The sequence below is a fragment of the Myxine glutinosa genome, chromosome 14 (genome assembly GCF_964187855.1).
Source record: "Myxine glutinosa chromosome 14, kmMyxGlut1.1, whole genome shotgun sequence".
NCBI lineage: Eukaryota > Metazoa > Chordata > Myxini > Myxiniformes > Myxinidae > Myxine > Myxine glutinosa.
Window position 1 is genome coordinate 17,642,686 of NC_136274.1, and position 18,902 is coordinate 17,661,587.

The following is an 18,902-nucleotide window of genomic DNA, read 5'->3' on the forward strand; positions in this document are numbered from 1 at the left end:
AGACAATGATAATACAATTATTATAGGCCAATGCAATCAACGAGCATCATATATCAGCCACAGTTGTAAATCTGTATAAAGACAATAACCGTACATTGTTTCCATGAAAACATAATAGAATCTGTGCTCCCTCAGCATAAAATTAATTAAAAGAGCATTGGGGGTTTTTAAACCAATTTATTAAAACCTGATTGTGAGGCTGTGCCAGCAGGAGGTGCTGCATTGCGGAGCACACTTTCATAGAGAACATGAAGCTGATTGCCCCGTCCACAATGTGGATACCCTTGCGTGACCTTTGACAGGTGGGAGCACAATTAAGCTGTAACCTGGACAAACTCCAAACTTATTCTGCAGTTTTAATGTGAGAGCTTCATTTGGACCATTCCTCGACAATAACTGATGAACCAGCCCCATTAGAAGCCTGTTATGGGAAATTGAGAGGTAATGCATGAACATTGCATCATTGCACGGTCTATTACAAACATGGGTCACAAGTGATGTTTGTCCCAAGTGATTTGCAATTTACACACTGTTATTTTTTAAAAGCTACTGGTACTGCTTTTTATGCTTTCTTTGAAATTGCTGCTGCCGGCACAACAACTAAGGATGGTGTATGTTACCTGCCACCAAGTAGGCTACATTTGCACACATTTTGTAGGCTTATCTGTGATTGTACAGTCTGTAAAGGTCATGGCAGTGTAATTAACAACAGTGCAATTGGCATTTGCTCAAGGCTTGCTGTAATGTTGCTGGCCTGCTGGAATGCACAATCTATTGTTGGCCTGCTGGAATGCACAATCTATCTCGATTTGTTCGGGGTCAGGGCTTGGGCTGCATACATCTTTGGAAAGTGGAAACCACATTCATTTGTAGTGGTAACATTGCTTCGGTTGGTGCTCGGTTGGCATACTCGCCATTGAGCTCTGTTAACGGGTCTGAACCCCAACTGGATTGAGGGTCACCAACAAAAGAGTGCCGTTCTGGTGCAGTACCAGTGAATGCTGTTTGAGTGCAGTCTTCTTTAGATTGAGGAGTGATGCCAGCTATCCTGTCCTGTGTATCTAATGTCTAAGGCGTGGAACGCAAAGCAGGGTTAAGCAATTGGTTTACTCTGTCTGTCTGTCTGGCAGACAAACAAAATTGAAAATCATTTCAAACAGGAAACTTCCTGTTTTAGGGACTCATAAAGGACGTGAACAGGCATGAGCAACAAATTTAACGAGTTAAATAAGATTTTTTTTTTTTTGTATACTGAATCGAGGCTCGTGAAAGAGCTAACATTTACTTCACAAACAAATCAACCAGACAAACAAAACATACAAAAAGAGGGAGCGGAAGACAAGATGGGGAGAGAAGGGGAAGCACACAACCACAACACCTGAGAGCAGGGAGAAGTGTGGGAGGGCTTGGGGGCAGGAGGCGTGGGAAAGGGAGGGGGGGGGGGGAGGGAGAGGTATAAAACACAAGGGGGGTTATGTAACCCCTTGTTACACCAAAGATGGTGTAAAAGACGGTGCATCAGTGGCGGTAAACTTCGGATTTTTTTTTTCTGCGGCCTTTAAAACTTTTATTTGATTTCAATTGAACTTGAACACTATTTGAAGAATGTAGAACATTGTTTGCACAAAAATAAAGTGCAATAAACTCAGTAAAGTGAAGGAGACAGAAAACCATCAGTTCAGCAGTACTTGGGAAAAAATGTACGCCGTCTCGACCAATCAAATTTGCCGCGCGCCCTGAGGGCGGAGTAACAGCGAGATGCAGAAAAAAATGATGGACATGGCACCGGTCAGATATACCAAATGACTGTTACCCGTGTCATGCGATACCTTGTGATCATGCCAGGTATGACCGTCTGTCGGAGTGTGTAACCCGTGTTTGAAAACTCACCATAAACTCCCAACATGGACTCCAGGATGAGTACACGCTCGGCCAGGATTTTCAAGGCTTCCCGGAGGTGCTTCATCCCATCAGCCTGCCGCACACAAAACCGTGATTACGTTAGTTAACCCAGGAGCAGGCCCATGAATAGCTTGGAAAACATTTTCAATTGAAGTAAAGTGTCACCTTCACTCCTGGGACCCAAACATCCGTTCATGTGTTTCAATTTGTGAGGCTAAAAAAAGATGTCTTGATTGTATCATAGCATTGTCACATTGATCCAATGTCACTAAATCAGTAAAACAATTTGATTCCTTGGACAGATATTGAAAAAGTCTGCTGTAGCTCAAAGTATGGGCTGGCAGGATCGGTTGGCGGAACGCACACTCGCCCGGGTTCGAATCCCGACACAGCTATAAACCGTGATCCCAGTGATTCACACGCAGGCGATTCATTAATTGGAACCTCAATTAAGCCATAGGACCCATCTTGCAGCACTGATTGGCGGTGGGCATGAAGAGTAGGCATGAAGAGTAGGCATGAAGAGTAGGCATGACGAGTAGGCATGAAGAGTAGGCATGAAGAGTAGGCATGACGAGTAGGCATGACGAGTAGGCATGACGAGTAGGCATGAAGAGTAGGCATGAAGAGTAGGCATGACGAGTAGGCATGACGAGTAGGCATGAAGAGTAGGCATGAAGAGTAGGCATGAAGAGTAGGCATGAAGAGTAGGCATGACGAGTAGGCATGAAGAGTAGGCATGAAGAGTAGGCATGAAGAGTAGGCATGAAGAGTAGGCATGACGAGTAGGCATGAAGAGTAGGCATGAAGAGTAGGCATGAAGAGTAGGCATGAAGAGTAGGCATGAAGAGTTGGCATGAAGAGTAGGCATGAAGAGTAGGCATGAAGAGTAGGCATGACGAGTAGGCATGAAGAGTAGGCATGAAGAGTAGGCATGAAGAGTAGGCATGAAGAGTAGGCATGAAGAGTAGGCATGAAGAGTAGGTGAGCCAATAAACCTTCCCTTGACAAAGTGTTTTGATCAGTCATTTCACGACAGGGGCTCAAACTCAAGAACCTAAAGAACTTAAGAAAACACCTTAACTGTTAAAATGTTTTGTGTATAATTCGAAGTAAAACAAAGGAAAACTATAAGGCCACTCGGTCGAGCGGTTGGGCGTGTGATAAGGAAGATTGATTCAATTTTGGTGAAGATCCGAATCCGAATACGAGAATTTTGTTAATTTAAAGTGATTTTTCACCATTTAAAGATGGAGCCAAAAACGAAATAGAGCATGATATTTCGAAACGATGTGGATGAATTTTTGACAAAACTTGGTGGATGAGTTGGTGAGGCGACAAGAACAAGGCGATTCGGTTTTGGTTCAGGTTTGAATCCAGATCCGGGCTTTCAGTGGAATACAAAACGTAAACTGTTCAGCCTTGCGGAGGTGCGCGCTCTACCGACTGACGTTAGAGTTAGTCCGTCCCTTGCACACCAGGAGACGGGGTTTTGTAACCACTTTTGTGTGTCTGCTTGTCTGTGTGTGTGTGTCTGTCTGCCTGTCTGTATGTGTCTGTCTGTCTGTATATGTATGTGTCTGTCTGAGTGTGTGTCTGTCTGCCTGAGTGTGTGTCTGTCTGTCTGTCTGTGTGTGTCTGTCTGTCTGTCTGTCTGTGTGTCTGTCTGTATGTGTGTGTCTGTAGTCTGTGTGTCTGTCTGTCTGTGTGTCTGTCCGTGTGTGTGTCTGCCTGAGCGTGTGTCTGTCTGTCTGTGTGTGTTTCTGTATGTGTGTCTGCCTCTCTGCGTGTGTGTCTGTCTGTCTGTCTGTGTGTGTGTCTGTCTGTGTGTGTGTCTGTCTGTGTGTCTGTCTGTCTGTATGTGTGTCTGTCCGTCTGCGTGTCTGTCCGTCCGCGTGCCTGTCTGCCTGTGTGTGTGTGTGTCTGTGTGGCTGTCTCTGTGTGTGTGTCTGTCCGTGTGTGTGTCTGTCTGTGTGTGTGTGTGTGTTTCTGTATGTGTGTCTGCCTCTCTGCATGTGTGTCTGTCTGTCTGTCTGTATGTGTGTGTCTGTCTGTATGTGTGTCTGTCTGTCTGTGTGTGTGTCTGTCTCTGTGTCTGTCTGTCTGTATGTGTGTCTGTCCGTCTGCGTGTCTGTCCGTCCGCGTGCCTGTCTGTCTGTGTGTGTGTCTGTGTGGCTGTCTGTGTGTGTGTGTGTCTGTCCGTGTGTGTGTCTGTCTGAGCGTGTGTCTGTCTGAGCGTGTGTCTGTCTGTCTGTGTGTGTGTTTCTGTATGTGTGTCTGCCTCTCTGCGTGTGTGTCTGTCTGTCTGTATGTGTGTGTGTGTCTGTATGTGTGTCTGTCTGTGTGTGTGTGTGTCTGTGTGTCTGTCTGTCTGTATGTGTGTCTGTCCGTCTGCGTGTCTGTCCGTCCGCGTGCCTGTCTGTCTGTGTGTGTGTGTCTGTGTGGCTGTCTGTGTGTGTATGTCTGTCTGAGTGTGTGTCTGTCTGTATGCGCGCGTCTGTCTGTGTGTCTGCCTGCCTGTGTGTGTGTGTGTGTGTGTGTGTGTGTGTGCAGTATTTAATATACAGTATACAGTGCAGTATTGAAAAATTGATTTAATATACAGTGCAGTATTGAAATTTAAAGAATTTACAAATCGGGGTCACTGAATTGGTTCACCAATCAAAAGCTAGAAGCTGATTTTCTTTAGATCTGAAGCTCAAGGCTGCAAAAGATCATCAATTTTCATTTTGTATTATTTCACCTCCGCCACCAAAGGTGGATGGAGGTTATGTTTTCACCACTGTCTGTACGTTTGTACCCCCTAGGGAGGGGTCTGTACGTTTGTGAACAAGATATCTCAAAAGGTTGTGGACAGATTTGGACGAAACTTGGTGGAGAGGTTGGGTGTCTGACAAGGATAATTAGATTCCATTTTGGTGAAGATCTGAATATGGATTCGGATATGAGAATTATTTAATTTTAAGTGATTCTTAACCATTGGGAGATACGGCCAAAACGATACATAGCAGGACATCTCAAAAAGTTGAGGACGGATTTGGACGAAACTTGGTGGAGAGGTTGGGTGTCTGACAAGAACAATTAGATTCCATTTTGGTGAAGATCTGAATATGGATTCAGATATGAGAATTATTTAATTTTTTAGTGATTCTTAACCATTGGGAGATACGGCCAAAACGATACATAGCAGGATATCTCAAAAAGTTGAGGACGGATTTGGATGAAACTTTTTTTTTGTATACAAGATCGAGGCTCGTGAAAGAGCGAACATTAATCACACAGAAAGACAAACAGACACATAAAACAAATAACATCGGGAGCGGTAGACAAGATGGGGAGAGAGGGGGAAGGACACAAACACAACATTTGAGAGCAGGGACCGAGAGACATGGAGACATCGAGAGATCTGTGGGAGGGAGAGGGCTTTGGGGGGGAGGCATGTGAAGGGGGGGAGGCATGTGAAGGGGGGGGGGTGGGAGAGGTATAAACATATGGACACTGCCAGGATTTCCAGGAAATAAGTTGGAATTTCAAACAAGGTGGATCTGGGGTGAATTAGTGGGGGTAGAAAAGATCAAGGTTATGGATGGGGGAAGATAAGAGATGGTTGGTGGAGAGGTTGGGTGTCTGACAAGGACAATTAGATTCCATTTTGGTGAAGATCTGAATATGGATTCAGATATGAGAATTATTTAATTTTTGAGTGATTCTTAACCATTGGGATATACGGCCAAAACGATACATAGCAGGATATCTCAAAAAGTTGAGGACGGATTTGGATGAAACTTGGTGGAGAGGTTGGGTGTCTGACAAGGACAATTAGATTCCATTTTGGTGAAGATCTGAATATGGATTCAGATATGAGAATTATTTAATTTTTAAGTGATTCTTAACCATTGGGAGATACGGCCAAAACGATACATAGCAGGATATCTCAAAAAGTTGAGGACGGATTTGGATGAAACTTGGTGGAGAGGTTGGGTGTCTGACAAGGACAATTAGATTCCATTTTGGTGAAGATCTGAATATGGATTCAGATATGAGAATTATTTAATTTTTGAGTGATTCTTAACCATTGGGATATACGGCCAAAACGATACATAGCAGGATATCTCAAAAAGTTGTGGACAGATTTGGACGAAACTTGGTGGAGAGGTTGGGTGTCTGACAAGGACAATTAGATTCCATTTTGGTGAAGATCTGAATATGGATTCAGATATGAGAATTATTTAATTTTAAGTGATTCTTAACCATTGGGAGACACGGCCAAAACGATACATAGCAGGACATCTCAAAAAGTTGTGGACGGATTTGGATGAAACTTGGTGGACGAGTTTGTTAATTGATAAAAACAAGGCGATTAGATTCTGGTTCAGGTCCGAATCCAGATCCGGCCCATCCGTGGGTTAAAAAAACATAAACTGTTCACCAGGTGGGGCTATGTTCTCCACTGAGTGCCGTTCTAGCTTTAAAATATTTTCGTTGTTTTCAGCACACGGAAGAAGAAGGAAACGTCTGAATAGAAACGGATGCGGATGGGTTTCTCATTTTCAGATGCTTTGTAGTTTTGAATTGAACTAATGCTTTAAAGTGTATTTTTCATTCCTTGGAAGATACTTGAATTGACAAAATCACTTTCATTGTGGATCTACAAGGATATACAGTAGGCTACATCTTTACAATTGATGTTGCCTATCGTTTCCCCTCTCAGCTCCCCCCTCTTCTCCGCTGTTGCCCCCCTACATCCTCCTAAAGCCTTTCCCATAATCAAAGTGTGACGTGTAGAAAGAATCCTTCCAGGCAGTGTGACGACAATGGCAAATTGACGATAGAAAAATGAAGCAAGAAATTAATTTGACAAGCAAGTCTGGCACATCTGAACTATTCATTTGTGCACTCATGGAGGAAAATCCCATTCGGGTTCCACCGAGTTTCCTGTGAGATGCTGAGAAAATCATAACGATGTGGAAGGCAATTACGTCACAAACGATCACTGCAAAATATCAAACTGTTGGAATTCAATCTCGTTCGGTTGTCAGGATTTATTCCAAAAGTCTTGATGAATTACACAAGGTATCTGGAATAAGCAGGTCATCTGTTGCAGCTTTCCAAAAGTGTTTTAAAGAAGTGACAAATAAAATTTGAACCACGTCGTCGACTCCAGCCATCCCGTCCATGTGTTAATGATAAAGTAGGAGCCAGATGGCCTGTTTTAACGAATCAAATGCCCGTCTCCGAGTGTCAAATGCAACAGCTCAATGGCATTGCAATGAAACTCATTGTAAACTAGCAGGAGTACCGGGCATTGCCGGGAGGTGGGTGGGGAGGGGTGTGGGGAGGGGGGAGGAAGCAGGAGAGGGAGGGGTGAGGAAGGGAGTGAGAGGAGTGGAAGGGGGAGGGGAGAGGGAGGGGAAGATATACCACATGTACATCTTTTAAGGGGGGCTTTGATAACCCCTTCGTTTTGGGGGAGGGGGGAAGGTAAGGAGGAAAAAAAATTCCGTGCAAAGAGAGCTTCATAACCTCATTGTTAAACAGGTAAAAAAGACGGAAATTGCAATACCCTCTGCCATCATTACCAGGTGGTGCTACATTGTACACATTTAAATAGAGAACTTATACCCCTCTCCCGCCCCCCCGCACCCCCGAATGAGGCCGCGGCCACATACCCTATGTTACCCCACAGTTAAATTTGTATTTGTACCCCGAGTAAAGTATATGAGTGTTTATAGCTGGAGTACCCGTTGTTGCTCAAGCGAAAAAGAAACATTAACATATTTGAAATGAGAACAAATATAATGGTAAAGCAATTACATCCAAATCAGAATCCATCACAAATGTCAAATAAATCATTTTACCTTTTCCTTGAATATATGCTGATGAATGTGTTTGTGTCGTTCATCACGTTTCTGAGTTAAGTATGATGACGTACAGGAAGAAGAAGAAGCCTTACCACCAACTTTGACTGCTTCCGGAATTGTTTTATTATTTGTGTTCAAATTGTCTGGTGATTGTTTTGTATTTATTTATGCGAATGTGTACTTGTATATAACTGTCATTAATCAACAAGGCTTCGGCACTATTGAGTGATTTTTTTAAATAAATAAAAAACGAACTTTTTGTTTTTCCAAAAAATATATATATTGTGCTTAAAACAATCCCGGGCACTCACTGATGAACCTCTGAAAGTTTGACGAAGATCCGTTCAGCCATCTCTGAGAAAAATGGCGACACACACACACACACACACAGACAGACAGACCAACGGCTCTTACATAGTAGTTGAGCAAGATATCAAACTTCAACCAACATGCATGATTATCACAAAATGAACTGCACTTCCTCTTCCTTGTAGAAGCCACTGCAGCTATGGTGTTCATTGGGTTTTGTTGCGAAGGGGTGTGCCTCGAATAGCAGCACACATCGGCCGATGCATTTTAAAAAGGCACTTAATGGGGTGCAATGCGCACGAGTTAATGGGTAAAAAATTGAATAAGTTACCAAATGGGATTATTTATGTGTAAATAATCACGACGTTCTTTGAAGCCTGGTATCTAATTAATTATTATTGACGTTATAACAAAACAACATAGACTGGGAAGACGTTAAGGAATGACACCCTGTATAATGTATATACACACACACACACACACACACACACACACACACACACACACACACACACACACACACACACACACACACACACACACACAAACTATTATCAGAACAGCTTTACACACAATGGCAAAACAAAGTATGCAAAGTGATTCATTGGCAAATCTGCAAAAAATTAAACATCCTAGTTCCAGAAAACTCATTTTCCAGAAACACAAACCAAGGACATCATTGAACATGAGGACGTCATGCTCATGTATGACCTTGTAGCGGTTACCGCTGGATGCACACAATTGCCTTGCACCGGCCAGAACACGGCCAGACGCGCCTCTCCCGGGCATGCCCGGACTCACTGTTCCCGGGCACGCCCGAACCTCCCGGGCATGCCCGGTCTCGTCTTTCCCGGGCATGCCCGCTCTCGCCTTTCCAGGGCTCGCCCAGAGCGTCCGGGCATGCCCGCTATCGCCTTTCCAGGGCTCGCCCGCTATTGCCTTTCCAGGGCTCGCCCAGAGCGTCCGGGCATGCCCGCTATAGCCTTTCCAGTGTTCGTCCAGAGCGCCCGGGCACGCCCAGCCTCGACTTGCCAGGCCGCAGCCAAACACGCCCGGGCAGGTCCAGACTCGCCTTTCCAAGGCTCGCCCTTGATACCCGGGCATGCCCGGTATAGCTTTTGCCGGGCAAACTTCCCGACATAAATGTGTATATATATTGCTGCCCGATAAACGGGCTTTTCAGAGTTCCCGAGTGTGATACATTTATTAAACCTACTCGGACGAATTTCCATCTTTGGTCGCGTCAATTCTTTCAACTCGCGTTGGAGCCCAGCTCCTTCATTGGTGACCTACCGACATGGATACGGCAGTGACGCTTAAACTGCCTACCTTCTGGGAGGCTCACGCGGTTGTTTGGTTCGCTCAGGCGGACTCTCAGTTCGCCCTGCGAGGCATCACCGCGGACGACACCCGCTTCCACCATGTTGTGGCGGCGCTCGGTTCCGCCACCGCGGCCCGTGCCTTGAGCCTCCTCCAGCACCCGCCGGCTGCTGACAAATACGACGCGCTGAAGACACTCCTCCTCGACGCTTTCGCCCTCTCACCGGCAGCACGCGCACGGCGCCTGCTTGACCTGCCCGAGCTCGGCGACACGCGCCCGTCCGAGCGCATGGACTATATGCTCTCGTTGCTCGGTGAGCACTCTCCGGATTTTCTGTTCCGCGAGCTGTTCCTTCGCCAGCTGCCTCACCCGGTACGCCTCGCCCTGGCTGGCACGTTGATCACGGATTCCCGCGCCCTCGCCAGGGAAGCCGATAAGATCTCCTCGGCGGGCCAGCACATCGGCGCGGTTACCTGGAGCCCGGCCGCCGTCCGAGGCGACGCCCACGACGCCCGAGCGCCCTGCGCGGTTGGAGGCCGAACTGCCGGTGCAACTGGCGGCTGCCACGCTGCACCGCCCGCTTCCGACACGACGGCCGGGGCCTCCACCTGACCGGGCGTGGTGTTATTACCACGCCAGGTTCGGACACAAGGCTCGGACGTGCCGGCCCCCGTGCACTTTCGGCAGGTCGGGAAACGGCCGGGCCGGCGTTCATTCCCAGCCATGAGCGCCGGCCACTCAGGCAACTTGCTGTTTATTCGGGACAAAGCGTCTGGGCGGAGTTTCCTGTGCGACACCGGCGCCCAACTGAGCGTCATACCCGCCTCCGAGCAGGACAGGCTGGATGCAGTTTGCGGCCCCTCTTTGGTCGCTGCTAATGGCTCGGCCATACGCACTTTCGGCCCACGCGTCGTCACCCTCTGCTTCGGCAGCCAGCGCTTTCAATGGACTTTTGTTACCGCCAGCGTCCCCGTGGCTTTGCTGGGCGCCGACTTCCTCTGCGCGCACGGGCTGCTGGTCGACGTCAAACGACGTCGCCTTGTCCACGCCGAGACCTTCAGCTCCCTGGCGTGCACAATGAGCAGCTCCGCGCCGACCGAACTGGCGTGCGCCCTCCCGGCAACGAACGAGTTCGCTCGCCTGCTCGTGGAATTCCCGGCCCTCACGCGGCCGACGTTTTCGGCCGTCGCGGTGCGGCACGGGATCGAGCACCACATACCCACTACGGGCCCGCCGGTCTATGCCAGGGCCCGCCGCCTCGACCCAGCCAAGCTCGCCGTGGCGAAGGCCGAATTCGACGCGTTGGAGCACCTCGGCATCGTGCGGCGCTCCGATACCCCCGACCCCGATACCCCCGACGCTACCACCCCCGACAGGTACCCGATCCCGCATATTCAGGACTTTTCCGCCCGTTTGGCGGGACGGGTCATCTTTTCGAAAATTGACCTGATACGGAGCACCTCGGCATCGTGCGGCGCTCCGATAGCGCGTGGGCCTCGCCACTGCACATCGTGCCAAAGCCGGGGGGTGGATGGCGCCCGTGTGGCGACTACCGCCGTCTCAATGACGCTACCACCCCCGACAGGTACCCGATCCCGCATATTCAGGACTTTTCCGCCCGTTTGGCGGGACGGGTCATCTTTTCGAAAATTGACCTGATACGGGGCTACCACCAGGTACCTGTCCGGGCGGCCGACGTCCCGAAGACGGCCGTCATCACGCCGTTCGGCCTGTTCGAATTTTTGCGGATGCCGTTTGGCCTCAAGAACGCGGCCCAGGCGTTCCAGCGCTTGATGGACGGCGTGCTGCGCGACCTGCCGTTTCTTTTCGTCTATCTGGACAACATCCTCGTCGCCAGCACGTCCCGCGCCGAGCACCTCCTCCACCTCCGAACACTGTTCGGTCGCCTCAGCGAGCACGGCTTAATTGTCAACCCGGTCAAATGCCACTTCGGCGCGACGACCGTTGACTTTTTGGGTCACCGCATCACCAAGACCGGGGCCGTGCCGCTGTCGACCAAGGTCGAGGCCATCACCACGTTCCCGCGTCCCCGTTCCATCAAGGCCCTCCAAGAGTTCCTCGGCATGGTGAATTTTTATCACCGATTCGTGCCCCGCGCTGCTCAGCTCATGCGGCCCCTTTACGAGGCCCTCCGGGGCAAGCCGGCCAAGCATGACATTGTTTGGTCCGCGGCCATGGACGCGGCCTTCGCCAGCACCAAACGGGCCCTCGCCGACGCAACGCTGCTGGCTCACCCGGTGCTCAACGCGCCCATCGCCCTCACTACGGACGCCTCCAACTACGCGGTGGGCGCCGTCCATGAGCAATGGGTGGACGGGGTTTGGCAGCCACTCGCTTTTTTCAGCCGGCAACTCCGGCCGAACGAGTTAAACGACAGCACGTTCGACCGCGAGCTGCTCGGGCTATTCCTGGCCGTTCGCCATTTCCGACACCTCCTGGAGGGCCGCCCGTTCACGGCTTTCGTCGACCACAAGCCGTTGGTCTACGCAATGGCTAAGGTCACGGAGCCGTGGTCGGCCCGCCAGCAGCGCCACCTCTCCGCTGTGTCGGAGTTCACCACGGACATCCAGCACGTCGCCGGCAAAGACAACGCCGTGGCCGACTGCCTTTCGCGGGCCAGCGCGAACGCGGTCCACCTCGGCGTGGACTTCGCGCTCATGGCGGCCGACCAGACCACCGACGCCTCGGTGCAGGCACTCCGCACGGCGGACACGGGCCTCCGCCTGGCCGACATCCCCTTCGTGGGCACCGTCCTGCTCTGCGACGTCTCCCAGGGCCAGCCTCGCCCCATCGTGCCCGTTTCCTGGCAGCGCCGCATCTTCGCCTCCATCCACGGCCTTTCTCACCCGGGCCGGAAAGCTTCTCAGAAGCTGGTGTCGGCGCGTTTAGTCTGGCACGGCCTTCGACGAAACATCCGCGACTGGGCCAATGCCTGCACGGCCTGCCAGCGAGCCAAGGTCCACCGCCACACCCAGGCCCCGCTGGCACCTTTCGCCGTGCCTGAACGGCGTTTCGACCACGTCCACGTGGACCTAGTGGGTCCCCTGCCCCCCTCGCGGGGGTTCACCCACCTGCTCACCATGGTGGACAGGACCACCAGGTGGCCGGAGGCCGTGCCCCTCACCTCCACCACCACCGCCGACGTGGCGCAGGCGTTCATCGCCACCTGAGTCGCGCGCTTCGGCGCACCAGCAGACATCTCGTCCGACCGCGGCCCACAGTTCACGTCTGAGCTTTGGGGCGCGGTCGCCCGTTCGTTGGGGGTCACGCTGCACCGCACCATGGCCTACCACCCCCAAGCCAATGGGTTGTGCGAGCGGTTTCACCGCTCCATGAAGGCCGCACTCATGGCCGGCCTTCAGGACGACGGTTGGGCCGACCGGCTGCCGTGGGTCCTTTTGGGCCTTCGCACGGCCCCCAAGGAAGACCTCCAGGCATCCGCCGCCGAGCTCGTCTACGGCCAGCCGCTCCGCGTCCCGGGCGAATTCGTGCCCGACGCTACCAGTCCCTGGTCCGCCGCTCGCCAGCGCTCGGACCTCCAGGAGGCCGCCCGACGATTTGCCCCCGTGCCGACGTCCCGCCACGGTGGCCCCCAGTCCTACGTCCCCCCCGGCGCTTCGCACAGCAGAGTACGTCTTTGTGCGTCATGACGCGCACCGGGGGCCACTCCGGCCGCCGTACGACGGGCCCTTCCGGGTCCTGCGACGGGGCGACAAGTCTTTCATCGTCGACTTCGGCGGCCAGCCGGACCGGATTTCTGTGGACCGCCTCAAACCGGCGCACATGGACGTTGACCGACCACCACGGTTGGCCCTTCCTCCGCGGCGAGGCCGCCCCCCGTCCACAGTTCCCCCCGCTCGACCACCCACCACCACGTCGGACCCCTCCCCACGACCCTCCAGGGGTCGCTTCGGCCGGGTCATCCGGACCCCCCTTAAATTGACGCTGAGAATTGAGCGTGCCCGCCCTCGCCTTTCCAGGGCTCGCCCAGAGCGTCCGGGCATGCCCGCTATCGCCTTTCCAGGGCTCGCCCAGAGCGTCCGGGCATGCCCGCTATCGCCTTTCCAGGGCTCGCCCAGAGCGTCCGGGCATGCCCACTATCGCCTTTCCAGGGCTCGCCCAGAGCGTCCGGGCATGCCCGCTATTGCCTTTCCAGGGCTCGCCCAGAGCGTCCGGGCATGCCCGCTATCGCCTTTCCAGTGCTCGTCCAGAGCGCCCGGGCACGCCCAGCCTCGACTTGCCAGGCCGCAGCCAAACACGCCCGGGCAGGTCCAGACTCGCCTTTCCAAGGCTCGCCCTTGATACCTGGGCATGCCCGGTCTAGCTTTTGCCGGGCAAACTTCCCGACATAAATGTGTATATATATTGCTGCCCGATAAACGGGCTTTTCAGAGTTCCCGAGTGTGATCCATTTATTAAACCTACTCGGACGAATTTCCATCTTTGGTCGCGTCAAATCTTTCAACTCGCGTTGGAGCCCAGCTCCTTCAACCTGATGATTCCATCGAATGTGAATATAGAAAACAAAGCATTGCGTCTGGACATCGTACTCAGGAACAAAAAGGAAAAGACAACATTGATGATTGAGATATCAGTACCCAGTGATTTTGGCCTAAATAACGCAGAAATCAAGAAAATGACCGAATACCAGGACCTCAAGGATGAGGTCAAGAGACCTTGGAAGCTGAAGAGCATTGAAATTGTACCAGTGATTTATTGGAGCAAATGGAATGATGAAGAAGAACCTCACTGAGATTTTAAAAAAACCATCCCCGAGAATATTACCACAAATGAACTACAACTGGAGACAATCTGGGGTTCAGTGACAGTCCTGAAAAGAGACTTTGGAACAAAACTCTGAAAAAGTTGAACAGTTTTTTTTCGATGAACCGTGATCCCTTACCGAAGAGGAGGTGTGGATACTTTGGGTCCTGGGAGGACTCAGTTCCACCTCCTGAAATCCACAAATGGAGATAACAACCAACAATATAAATATATATATGTATATTGTTGTGGTTTTGGAATAAAGGTTAATTCCCCCTCGTAGGTAGACGCACCACAACATGAAGCCTCGCGAGCGTTCAGTTATTTCTTAGTAAATGTAAGCGTAGTCCTTTCCTGTGTTTAATTTTGCGATGAGTAGGCCAGTGAGCTTATGTGTTCTTTTGGCACTTTGCTTTGGTGCTTTTGGTTTTGGCGCTGAAATGCCACGCGGCAGGCCTGAACAAGTCTACCGAGGCCGAAGGGAGGCGCGGCAGGAGGAGGAGTGGTCGGTAAGCACGAGCCGCCAATCAGGGCTCGAGGGGAGTGGCTAACCACAACGACCAGAGGCGGGGTTTGGAACATTCGAGTTGGGCCGGGGCGGAACCATAAAACCCTGCTCCGAGTCCCCCCACCTCAGTTGAGTCCAGAAGTTCCCGTTGAGTTCGAGTTGAGGTCGGTCAGAGTCGCGGGCACATCAGTTCCCGGTCAGTTGAGTTGAGAAAGAGTTGAGTGCTCGGTGAGAACAGTTGAAAAAGTGTTGAGTTCCTGGTGAGTTCAGTTGAGAGTCGCGCAGCCCATGAGTTCCCTGTGAGACGAGTTACAGTTCCCCGTGAAAGTGAGTTGGGTTGAGCTTGAGAACGTGAGTGGAGCTGCAGAACGAGCGAATTGAATTGCCTATTGTACACGAACTTTCCCTGTGCCCTGCGCTCTGCGCTGTATTAATCGCGCGCTCGAGAGGACGACCCGTGCCGGGCCTCAGACGCGCGATTTCCTCCTGCCTGCCTTCGCCTGCGTACGTGCCGTGAACATCGGCGAGCCACGCCGGGCGAGCTGCCCCGGAGCGACTGACGGCGAAGCGCGCTTGGCCCGCGAACATTCTTCTCTTCTTCTCCCCATGTGCGTTAGTGGGCCCGTTTCTGGGGATAAGTAAAATTGATTAAGCTTCTGCTCTGTGTCCCCTTTCCTCCTTCATTCTGAATCATTGTACATTGTAAATAAATTGTGTTCTTCCTCTGATTTGACCGTCCTGTCCCTTCCATCCATTGGCTTCGCATGGTACGAATAAAACCGCTCGAATTGGGTTCCAATAAACGTAACAGCACGAGTCACGTGATACGCATACCACTCGGGCATACTCGATTAAGCGTGGCTTGTGCGAGGCTCGATCCCTGCTTTCATGGCAGCGTGGGTTAAAGGTACGTGCGAATTTGTCCTGATACCCTTCTTCACGTTTGCCCGGAAGTGGCGATTTGGCCTCGTGGACCCGAAGACCCAGGGGGAAAAAGGGAGTTTAACGCCCCCCCCCCCACCCCCTCCTTTGTAACGGGAACGGGCTTCGGGAGATCCGCAACAATATATATATATATATATATATATATATATATATATATATATATATATATATATATATACATATATAAATATATATATATATATATATATATATATATATATATATATGTATATATACATATTGTTACAGACGTGGCTTAGATGTTATTTACCGAGCGGTTTGGTATGACCACGTCTGCACAAGTTACCCGATTATACCCGAACGTTGACTAATCGCGCTACGCTAGGTCAATGAAGGAAAAGACACACAGCTGGGATTCAAATGACACGACACCAGGGTTCAGTTCTCAAGACCTCCGGAGGAGGTTATATTGTTACGGAAGGTTAGATTACAACTACAAGAGGGACAGCATAGTAAGATAAGCACTTAGACACACTCTTATATTATTCCCAACAGACGACAGATAAACGGGACAAAAGGCTGACTCACACGGGGATTGATTGCAAGGAAAGCGGGTATCGATGGCTCAAGGTGCACTCTTGGCTCAAGGACAGGGTCGACCCGGTCCGGTCCAGAGATGCGGGAGGTTTCACAGCGCTCGAGGTGGCGTCTTGTCGTCTCAAGCTGGGGGCGCATCTGACCTCACATCCGGTGAGTCGCTTCGTATATCCGGCGGGGAGTGACACGCCCTCGGCTCGTTAGCTCCGCCTCGTGGAATCGGCACGTTGCTTCTCATTGGGTGCGTGCGGGGGCTTTACCAGGCTCCGCCCTTGACGAGGAGCTGACAGCCAGCCCCTTCGTGGTAACCCCGTGGAGCGCATGGTCATGGCGGCTAACCGAGCTGGTGGGAGGACGCACACTCCCCCCGCGCAGCGTCGTTGTTGTTGTAATTGTTGTTGTAGTTGTAGTTGTAGTTGTTGTTGTTGTTTGGGGAAGAAGATGGAAGGAGGTATGGGAAAGGTCCTAAACTCACTACTGGTGCCATATAATCACATTCTGGTGCAACGAAGAGTCATAATTAATGGAAACGAGTCCTTAACTGACATAGACTAAGAATAACTAGCAAGATGTCCGAAAGTTGTCTACGTGTGATGCGGTGGGCCTGGGCACGACATTTAATGGGGGAAAAAGGGGAAGGTCGGCTCTACTGATTGTTGTTTACAGACAATGGGACTAGGGAATGGGGGATTGGGGATAGTTGGGGAGTATTGGGGAAATAGGGGAATATTTACAAGCGGATATGGAGGCCAAATTCCATATTCGCAACATTGCACCCTTCTCTACCCTCGGGGCGTCCCGACCCGATAAATTTTTACCTACTTTAGTGTGGCACGCAATGTAGTTCCCTCTACTATTAACTCTACCCTGAGTGCGACAGTTTTACAGATATTCACAAATGAGTAAATATGTCCCCCTGCGACGTTGCACCCTTCTCCTCACAGAAACACACCCACAGGATAACCGAATCCGGAATGAATCCTCAAACTAAACATACAGCCGGTAGGGAGCATTATTTACACAAGACTACGCTGATATTTACACTACGATCCAGGACCTGTTTTTTTTGGAGGAACACATGCAGATGTTATGCATAGAGAGAGCACGCATGCTAGCATCGATACACCAACCCACGAGTGCTCTGTGGCCTACGGCCTTTAATAATGTGCAGAGCACCCCTTCCAAGCATCAAGCACCACCCCATCACACAGTGAGCACCATCCGGTGCACCAATAAAGTGTTTATAAATCACCGGTGGTGTCACAGCCGGCCGATGTTCTGCCGCTGGTCTTGCCTTCGTGTGGTGCACTTGGTGTTCTTGCCTCTTTCAAAAAATAAAGAAAGGCGCCAACCGCGTCCATTTCTGTATTGTGGCCGTCAGGGGCCAACTAAGAGTGGTTCACCTGTTTGGCATAGGTGCCACGTTGACCCATAGGTCCTTCCACGGGTGGTGCTTGGCCGCAAAAGAGCTGCGGTCCATTGTGGGTGGCCACAAACATTGCGGTCCATATGGTGTATCGATCCCAGCAGCAAACAGCGAAAGTGCAGGCCCACAACTGCGAAGCCAGCACCTCTCTCTCCTCTCTCTCTACCCCAAAGCCAGATCCTCGGAGGTGGGAGACAAAAGGAAGCAGACAAGTGAGTAAGGTGGTAAGGGCGCAAAAGTGCACGCAATGCAAGGTAATGCACACTGGGGGCACATGGGAACCAGGTGAGACAGGTACGTTCCTACCGTACGCCCCCCCCCCCCCACCAGGTAACCTACATGGCCCCTCCCTTACCCCTTACTGTATCCACAAAACACAACACTACCCATAAACATCTACTTTACAAATCAACAAACATCCCTACTGTCTTCCCCGTTCCTCCCATAAACCAAATTCGTCTTCTCTCCCTCCTAACCAATCAAATTTGCTATTTTCAACTTTCATCAAAATTTGCCATCTCCAACTCAACATCAAAATTTGCCATTACCAATTCATCATCAGTCCCTCCTAGGGAGGGAGAGATGGAATCACCCCAATGTCTCATCCACGTCGTGATGCGTCTCACAAATCCACAGCAATCTCATTTCCTGCAACAAACAAAGAAAACACAGGTGTGGAGTCATCATCATCACCACAGGTAAGTGGCTGCGTATGGTGCGACAGGTTCATCAATCCTAACTATTTCCTAAATGACTTTAACAACTTTACACTACCCGGGGTCTTTCTCCGGCCTAACCATTGGCCCTCTTACACTATGGGTTCTAAAAACCAATTCCCATTGACGAAACTGTGGTGCTTTTCAATTTGGGGTCTCACTCCCCCGATTCATCTCCCGGTGCCCTCGCACAATTTCTGGGCCGCGACGTGTACCTCTCCCAGCGGGTCTACCCACCTGCACACCTCCACCACTGCAGTTGCCTCCGAGCTTACCTGCTCCTTACCCAAACCTAACTACCTGGGGAAGGCCCTCTGGCGCTCTCCCCACTCGGTGCCCTCTCTGGCACTGGGCTGCCCGATCCACACCCGGGATCCTCAGGCACCCACTCACAACTACCGGCTCCCAGAGCCCACCTGCGGCCTCACCTGGCCGACATCCTCACAGTGGTGGAGTGCCCAACCAACTACACACACTAACAGGCTACACGCCCAGCCATTTCCACAACACTAATGCACCCATTCACAACACCATTCTGCAACCGCACCACAAATGCCAATATCCAACCACA

The 18,902-nt window shown here is 51.0% G+C and overlaps 1 protein-coding gene across 2 annotated transcripts in view; it reads right to left on the reverse strand.

Annotated features, from left to right (window-relative positions):
- The window catches only part of LOC137439454 (uncharacterized), a 400,511-nt gene that overhangs the window by 13,339 nt on the left and 368,270 nt on the right, over positions 1 to 18,902 (reverse strand). For both annotated transcript variants that reach the window (XM_078768562.1, XM_078768561.1), the window contains exon 10: positions 1,891 to 1,975. In XM_078768562.1, coding sequence (XP_078624688.1) covers positions 1,891 to 1,975 — 85 coding nt within the window. The remainder of the gene's footprint in view (positions 1 to 1,890; positions 1,976 to 18,902) is intronic.